Raw genomic sequence first — 9212 nt, forward strand, 5'->3', positions numbered from 1 at the left:
ACAGAAGCATGCAGAGCCCCAGGCAGGAATAACCCACCACTCTGTCACCAGGTAAGCCCACAAGCAAAGTATGTGTATACTGGAGGGGGGGATGGAGGGGTCCCACTTCATGTAGCTCTGCAGCCCTCATAGGTACATGAGCAACCCTGCAAACAGCGCTAAGGGAGTGAGTGCAGCCAGGCGTAAGGACTACAGCGGCAGCAGGCATCATTCCTGTAAGTGTCAGGGCAGAATGACTTCTAACCACAGACCGGAAGTCCATTAGTGCTGCCTCGCCCTCGGACTGATGGGCAGGAGGGACCGATAATGGGTACGGGATTTCCATCTAGGGCGTAGAGGCTTGTAGCATAGCACTGTGGGTAAACGTAGGTGGACGTGGTTTTGGGGTTTTTGTTTGTTTGAGACAGGGTCTCAGGTAGCCCATGCTGGCTTCCCACCTGCTATGACACATGACACTGTTCTCATTGTGACACTGAACTCATGATCCCCCTGCCTCTGCCTTCCAAGAGCTGAGATTACAAGCATGTCCCACGATGTCCAGGTTAATAGACAACTTTTCAGTGGTCAAGTCTGTTATGCATACTTTGTGGAGATTAAACCATGAGAATCAGACCATTAAAGACTTTTTAGAATTCATACCACAAACCACAACGTAGACACACACAAAAAAGAACAACACAGCCCCTCTGGGGTGACGGCACACTGCACCCAGCCGGCTGGAGATACAATCTCAGAACCCTGTGAACGGAAATCTCTATGTCCTTTCTGAGCGATGGCCCAGCTCCCTGGCTAAGCTCACTCTTGGGTGAAAGAGGACACAGGCCAGAAAGACACATGTCCAGATGGAGAACAAGGAGCACTTAAAGGATCCTCCAGGCTGGTGGCTGCTCTCAGGTGGTATGGGACACTCCTGCTAGGTGCATTAGACCCTCAGGAAACTCCATGAGAGTGGGGAGGAGCAGGTCTCAGGACCAGAGCCACAGGTGGCAGCGGCTGCGGCTGCGGCGGTGACAGGTGTGTTAGAACTCCTAATAAAAGCCACTGGTTCCCACCATTCACACCACAGCCTGGACATAGCAGCCACAGCCGAGGAGCAGGGGCAGGGCCTGAAAGGAGTATGAAGGATGGAAGCCAAGAGGACTGGGCTGGCTCCTGATCCCCAGGGTATCACCTCTGGAGCTATGGGAGGCCTTCAGCCTAGACTCCTCCTTGTCCATGATAGGGAGCAGAAATGGGAGCTACCTCTCAGACAAGGGTCAGGTGACAACTAAGGCAGGAGCCACCTGCAGTGCCACACTTAGGAGAGTAGGTGGCTCTGTGTCTCTAAGGGATATGGGGGAAGCAGGGACAGACGTTCAGAGTTGCTAGCTCCTGGACTTTCAGTGAAAGCCACCCGCTCTAAGAATCTTAATGCCTGGCTTCAATTCCTTGTAGCCATCCTGGCCCTCCCATCTTAGGGATGGGTAAATGGAGGCTCAGAAAGCGGTCACCAAGCTGCAAAGTGAACACCTCAGGCATAATGAATGTGGTTTCAAGGGAGGTTATGATAATATCACCAGGGCAAGGATACTAGGGCCCCAGGAGGTGACCCCTCAAAGGTCAGGGCCCAGAGAGGTACTGGGGTAGAAGTCCTGTCTAGCTAGCAGGGTGTGGCAGAGAGATGTCAACCTTAGAGGAAGTGATGGCCTAAACTTTTGTCATGTCATGTTACAAGGTCACCAACAGCCAGTAACTCCCTGATTTTAAAAAGTCAGTTTTGGCCTTGTGATGTAGACAACTATTATGACTGTTGCCAGGTCTACTGTGGAACACACCACCAACACCTAGGCACAAATTCCAAATGTTTGCAAAGCACAAACTCGCACCCAGCACGGGGACCTCTGAGATCCCACCTAAGAGCCGCACACTGGTGTGAAGACAGGAAGCCTTCCAAGTGCCACTGACGCTGTGGCCAGCCTTGATGGCCAGGGAACCGTGACTCTACCAAGCATCCTGGCCACTGTCTTTGGGGACCAATGGAGCTAGCTACTCACATACTCAATCTGCAGGCTCCTGAGCCATCCTGACTTCAGGTACAGGCCACTGCTTGAGAAAGAGAGCCATTCTAAGGCAGGTTCAACCAAGGCTCTAAAGAGCCCCTGCATCTTGGCCAGATGCACCAGCAGCTTTGCAAGACAGGCATCCCAGTGCCTGGGACAAACAAACTCAGGCATACTGCATACCATCACAGCGCCTTACCTTTCTTTGCCGTCTCCATCTCTTCCTCAGTCCAGCGAGAACTCTCGTTCATCTCCATGGAAGCTGCAAAGAAGATGGGCATTGGTAGGCACTCCACAGGATCCTTTCCCTACAGTCTGTCTACTCTGAGCCAGCCACCCCGACCACAGTGCCTGATGCTCACGCTAGGAGCCAGGCGCTGTGTACAGCAACCTCCTCCACAACACACACACACACACACACACACACACACACACACAATTCTCTCACAGGTAGCCCCATAGCCCACTATGCTGGGAGGATCTGATACCTCCATTCGCAGACAAGGAAACAGGTGGCTAGGGACTGGGTCCTGACACCTGTTTCTCTTTGCACTTTGCTAGGAAGGGGTGGCCCACCTGGGGACATGGTCACAAGTGTAAAGACTTGTACCATGGGCAGGGACTACAAGTGGGCAGGGACCTCACTGTGCAGAGGAGGCCATTTCATACCTCCTCAGATATTACCCTCTAGGTTAGTGGTTTTCAACCTGTGGGTTGTGTGTGACCCCCACGGGCGCTGCATATCAGATATTTGTATTACGATTGGTAACAGTAGCAAAATTAGTTATTATCAATGAAATAACATTAAGGTTAGGGGAGAGGGTGGCTCGCCACAACACGAGGAGCTGTATTAAAGGGCTGAGGCATGAGGAAGGTTGAGAACCACTGTTCTAAATGCTCACAGCCTGGCTCCTACCATGACCATCAAAATGGCTTCTCCAATGGCTCCTCACGGCTCATGAGTGACGTCACCGTGGCTAGGCTTCCTTTTGTGCTAGTGACTGTTACAGTCTTCCAAGCTTGTCCAAGGACAACAAGGCCCTTCAGAAGGGACACAGCCAGGCACAGGTTGGGCAGAGGCAGCCTTGTTTGGATGACATACCACACTGCTCCCCAGGTGGCCCGCCTGTAGCCCAGCTGGGAGCCCCTGACAGGGAAGTGTTGAGAACTGTGGCAGGCACAGTGTGGCCTATTCAAACGGAGGGGACAGAGAGGCCAGCAAGCAGTCCAAGGCAAGAAGAAAACAGATCAACTGTGTCCATTCCTGCTGCCAAGCCCTGGCTGTCTCCCCGATCTCAGAGTCCCCTGTTCTTCTACAGACACTTCCATGGGAGGCTTTGGAAGCCACAGGTAGAAGATTCTGGAACACTGAGAGAGGTCCAGGGTGTATTTTCTATCCTTCAGCCTATTCCAAGCATAGGATTGTCCTACACGCGAGGTGTGCCTCACAGGCTTCTGGCACACTGCCACCAAGTGGCAGCTGACACACACACACAAAAGCCACATAGGATTTGTGGTCGGCAGGGCTGAGTTCAAATCCCAATTATATCGTAACTTGAGGTAAGCTACACTGTCCCCAGCAGCTCATACATAAAGCCCAAGCAAGTCCCAAGAGGCGTGAAAGCCTACTGTAGATCCACCAGAGACACACAACAGGCCCTCACATCGATTCACCTATGAAGAGAAAGACCCAAGCAGCCAAGATGACCCATAGCACAGGATGAGTGTGCACCGCTGCCCCTGGTGGCTGCCCCGGGAACTGCACCTCAGCTCACCTTATTGGCTCTTTTTACCAAGAGAAGGCAAGATGAGCCCCTCCAGGACATAAAAGGAAACCAAGACCCACAAAGGTGAAGATACCATCTCAAAACTACTCTTCTAGTAGGTAACTTCACTCGGCTCATCACCACCCCGAGGAAACGTCCACACGGCCCAATCTTCTGATTTAAGACAACAATCAGGGGAAGGGTGGGTTTCACAGTCTCTTCCCAGTTCTAAGCTTTGCCTGCACCCAGGTTCCAGGCTCCTGGAATCTCCTGGAATTCTTGTTAGGTGTATAAGCTCTCTGTGCACGTGCAGATGCGGAGGCAGAGAGAGAATGCTCTGGGTCACAATGAGTGAGCTCAGTTAGCCAAACACTTTCTCTAAACCCCAAAGACAGCGACCCAGGTCTTCAACTACGGGGTAATTCACTCCAACTTCATGGAATCCTAGCAGGAGCCCATCCACCTACGTCCCAGCCCGTCCCAGTCCCCAGCCTGCTCACCTAGCTCCGAACTCTGCTGTGGGGTGGCTGTCTCCTCGTGGTTGGCCTCGTTGGCCATGGAGCGCGTGATGCGGCCTTTGCGGCGGCCTTGGCTGTTGGCAGTTTTGCGGCCTTTGGAGGCCACGGCCTCTTTCTCGTCATTGTCCTCACCAGAAGTGTCGTCTGTCTTCTCCCTGTTGTCAGGGAAGGGACACCGGGCTGGATCAGCTGGGGCTGGATACCCCAAGACAACTGGAGGACCCCTTTGGGTCGCTCCATCAGAGCTGGAGAGAGGAGAGAGCTGCTGCTGGCCAAAAGGGAGCTATGGGCTGACAGCGCCACAGGCAGGCAGGCCCCTGCAGCAGTACCTTAGCCTTGAAGGGCAGCGGGAGCCCCTCCAGGTATGGGTGAGAAGGGAGGATGTGAAGTCATCGGATTCCACATGTCACCGGTGGGGCCTCAAGAGATGCTCAATGACACCCACCAGCCACCACCATACACCAAACAGGCCAGAGGCCTACGGGACTCTATGGCCCCCTTTACTAGCCACAGAGGACTTAATTCTGCTCCTCTACAGAGCCATTTGCTCAGGGGATACAGGACTGCATGCCTGGGGAATCGCAGTCCAGCCCAGCTGTGGGGGTGCACATGACCTGGGAACCTGGCTTCTCAGAAGCAAATGGGACAGATTTATCACCTCTGTCACCCATTCATCTTCCTGAAAGATGCTGGCTGGAGCCGTGGAGACAGGGAAGGAGGAGGCTCTGATGTGCACGGGCCCAGCACAGCACCTGCGGCCCCTCCACCTTTTCCTGCTGGCTTGGAGCTGGCGGGTGCTGATGGGGGTGAGGATGAAGGTGGGGGCTGCCAGATGCTTGCATCCATGTTGCCCTCCCGAGGCCCTTCAGCTCTCTCTCCCTCATGGACCTCAGGGGCCTTGGAGGGGAGGCAAGGCTGAGTGCCAAAGTGGCTGTCTGGATTTATGAGTCCGGGAGCAGGGCTCAAATGAGCAATCAGTCTCCTAGGTCTCTGGGGGGTGGGGTGGGGGGTGTGCAGAGAGGGTGGGGGATGGAGGGAGCGGGGGCTGAGGCTTCCGGGAGGAAAGGCCTGGGAGAACTGACTGGAGCTCCAAACTGGCGCCAGGCTCTGCTCCCCAGGGCCCAGGTGTGAACGGCGCAGCTGCCAGGCCCTTACTTGCTGAGTTCTTCTTTCTCGTTCTCTGCATCCTGCTTCTCCTCCTCCTTGTCGGGCTCCTTCTCCTTCTCCTTCTCCTCCTTCTCCTCCTGGCTGCTCCGTGCCATCTGCTGCTGCTGCTGTTGCTGCTGTTGCTGCTGCTGCTGCTGCTACAGCCCGGGGAGCAGAGGCAGGAGGGAAAACGGGAGACAGGTGAAGCTGGGGAAGGGAGGGACGGTGAACGCAAGGGCCGGGGCAGCTGGGAAGCCAGCCGGCTGGGAGAGGTTGGAGTCAAGGGTGAAGCAGAAAAAGCACCACACTTGGGCACAGGGGTTCGAGTCCTGCCTTCTCCCCTGAGCCCACTGGAGTAACACCTGCAGAAAGCCCTGGTGGGGGGATGGGTAGTAGGTAGGATGCAGGCAGGCACACCAATCGGGGTGTGTGTGGGAGGGGGGCAGCTCTTTCCCTCCACTGTTCCTTCCTGGCAGAAAAACATTGGTACACAATGGCTCTGGGGCCTGTCTTTTATAGGATTAGACTACACTGGGGACAGACGGGGACATCATGGCACTGGTACACAGAGCAAGAACCTGACTTGTACAGCCGCTGTGGGTTCCTAAGGCAACACTTTTGCGTTCTGTGGAAAAGTCTCTCCAAATACCAAGACTCTCATATTCTCTAAGGGGCCAGGGCAGCCATTCCGCCCACAAGCAGCCATGTATGGCTGCTGGCTCCTCAGCTGGGTACCAGATGTCTGTCAGCCAGCCTGGGTCCTTCTTTCAGATTCTAACCCTCCATAGAGCCCAGGGACGAAGCCTCATTCTGGTAGACAGAGCCCCCTGAACCTGACACTGAAGGAGTTTCCTGTCAGTTCAACAGTGTCTCCTCTTCATGTGCCCAAGGTGGGCTATGGTAACTGAGGGTCAGAACTCAAAAGAGACGGAAGGTGGTTCGGGAGGAATTCCTGCTGCTTAGCCTTCTCAGCTGTCAGCACATCTGGCTTGAGCTGTCCCATACTGGGGCATATTATCCAAGTCACTCAGCTGTGCCTCCCACTGCCACATAGCATGGCTGGGTGGGGGACTCAGATCTGACATGAACCACAAGGTGTCCCTGCACCCAAGGCTGAGCCACTGTGGATGGGTGTGGCAGCAGAGGGTAGGTTACCCTGACCATCGATTAGCTTCTCTGTCTAACAGTGCCTTGGCCTGAACGAACCCATGTGCTTGGCCCCTCCTGGCTCCTGGACACTTGAAGCCGGCACTGGGTCCCTACGACCAGTCACTTAGGCTGGCAAACCCCAGCCTGCCAGTCTGGCTGGTAGCACTGGCCAGCCATGCCTAGGGATTTCAAGCTTGTTGTAACCTCATGGGCAGCTGTACTTTCTGATGTCCAGAGGCTGCCAGACCCCAGCCGTGCCAAGGCCACTGGGATCCCAGGCTGGAGGCAGCATCAATATTTTCAAATGTCCCAGCTTAGTCACAAGTATGTGGTGCACATGTATAACCCCGACACCTGGGAGGGAGAGACAGGAAGACTGCAGCGAATTCAAAAGGCTGGCCAGGGCTACACAGTGAGATCCTGTCTCAAAACCATCCAAATACAAATAAAATAAATTCCCAGCTTGTTCCGGTGCGGTGCAGACTGGCTGGCAAGTTCTTATCTAAAGAACTTCAGGCTGGACAAACCTATAGGTTCCAAGGCACCTGGCTTGGCTCTGCCCCTAGTGAGCAAATGGAAACGGACACAGGCCAGTAACACGGGTTTATTTACAAAAGCAAACGGGAGGCGGAGGTTAGCTACAGGCTGACTCTTGGGTGAACCCCGAGGCTCCAAATGTTTACCTAGCCCCTTGCAAGTCTGCTGCTAATGTCCTCAGACCAGAGTGAGAAACCGGCAGGGTTTCTGTGTCCCGTGGCAGAAAGGATGCCAGGGGAGACCTCAGCCCCAGCTTGGAGAGCCTCAAGAAGCAGAATGCCACCCTCCCCCATTGACTCCCACTCGTGCAGTACCAAGTGGCAATTCATCAGTGATGGGCAAGGTGACCACGTATGTCCCCCACCCCCAGATCACAGCACTGTGGACACCCTGAAAGGATCCACGGGGAGCTTCGGGCATCTGTTCATATCTGCTAGGATCCATTTTTCCTTCCAGACGGCCACAGTAATAAGGCCAGGTGTCAGCTGACAACACGCATGGGATGAGACTGTCCCCACATCACATGTCCAGCTTCTAGCTCCTCCCAACAACCCTGATATTACCTTGTTCCACATATAAGAACAAAACACAGAGAGGTAAAATAATCCATCTAAGGTCACACAGCATTTCCTAGCAGAGCCTGCAGCCAGATGAAACACCAAAGATAGCCTCCTCAGAGACTCTTGGTTCCTCCAAGTTAGCAGAACTGTCATTCCTACCCTAGACAAACTCTTGTCTACAGGAGTGTCAAGATCCCCAGAAGTGTAGAGACCAACCTTACAAACCATATTCAGAAGTTGATGGGGTCAGAACTGAGGTGTTAAGGGAGGCCAAAGGTAAAACCTTTGTGGCGGTTTGAGGATGCGTGGCCCATGGGAAGTAGCTACTATTAGGTGTGGCCTTGTTAGAGAAAGTGTGTCACTGTGAAGGTGGGGCTATATATGCTTAAATCTGGCCAGGGTGATCGTGACCCTCCTTCTGGCTGCCTTCAGATCAAGATGTAGAACACTCAGATCCTTTTAAACCACCACCATGTCTGCCTGGACACTGTCATGCTTCCTACCATGATGATAATGGACTGAACCTGTAAAACAGTAAGCCACCTCTAATTAGATGCTGACACTTAAAAAAGTTGCTTTGGTCATGGTGTCTCTTCACAGCAATAAAACCCTAAGAGAACCTTCAAAAGGCACAAACAGCCCTGTGTGGCCTGAAGTCACCGAGACCCTCCAGATGAGGAAGCAGGCCTGGTAGGACCCAGACCCTGTGCTGGGTCTTCAGGGCTGTGTGGTGGACAAGATCAAGGGAAGGGATTGGGGAGCCCCTGGATTCCATCCAAAACTTAAATAAACAAAGGAGAACCTGACAGCGCACAGCCATCCTGACTAATATACTCAGTCACTCATTCAATAAACACTGCACTACCAAGAACCGACAAACCAAACGCCCTGGCAAGTGAGTCGCAAGAGCTTCCTGTGTGGAGAAGGGGAGAGGCTGGGTGGGTGGAAGAAAACAGGGCTGGGGGTCAGGCTAGAGGAAGAACACGGTCTGCAGCTGGTGGTGCCCCCTTGGTGCCTGCTCTGGACACACCATCCATCTCTCCCAGGGACATATAACAAGGGCTGCAAGCTTGGCCCTCAACAGAGGTGTGTTGAAGTTACCTGAGTGTGTGGAATAGAAGGAGCCAACCATAAAGCGTGGCCACACTATCATTAACAGAAACACACGCCTTGTGGTTGGTTTGAGACCAGGGCTTTTTGGTGTTTTGAAGTAGGGTCTTACTATGTAGCCCCTGGTTAGCCTGGAACTCAATATATAATCCAGACTGGCCTTGAACTCAAAGAGGTCTTCTTGCCTTTGCCTCTTGGGTGCTAGGACTAAAGGCGTGTGCCACCACACCAGGCCAGAGATCAGCTTTTAAACAGGTATCAGGGGTTGAGTTACATGGTGCCTCTAAGGTCCAGCTGTGTGGTAACCGTGGTCCAGCCAGCCTATACTGTGAAGTCATTTCCACTGCTTGAACGGAGGTTCCCACTGCTTGAACGGTGGTTCCCACT

At 53.7% G+C, this 9212-nt stretch overlaps 1 protein-coding gene across 1 annotated transcript in view; it reads right to left on the reverse strand.

Annotated features, from left to right (window-relative positions):
* The window catches only part of LOC114616659 (nuclear receptor corepressor 2), a gene marked incomplete at its 5' end in the record, with an annotated part of 50932 nt that extends 45311 nt beyond the window's left edge, over positions 1-5621 (reverse strand). The window contains 3 exons of the mRNA XM_028762087.1: positions 2239-2301; positions 4306-4478; positions 5479-5621. Coding sequence (XP_028617920.1) covers positions 2239-2301; positions 4306-4478; positions 5479-5621 — 379 coding nt within the window. The remainder of the gene's footprint in view (positions 1-2238; positions 2302-4305; positions 4479-5478) is intronic.
* Between the last annotated feature and the right edge of the window lie 3591 nt (positions 5622-9212).

Source organism: Grammomys surdaster, unplaced genomic scaffold, assembly GCF_004785775.1.
Source record: "Grammomys surdaster isolate TR1022 unplaced genomic scaffold, NIH_TR_1.0 332803, whole genome shotgun sequence".
NCBI lineage: Eukaryota > Metazoa > Chordata > Mammalia > Rodentia > Muridae > Grammomys > Grammomys surdaster.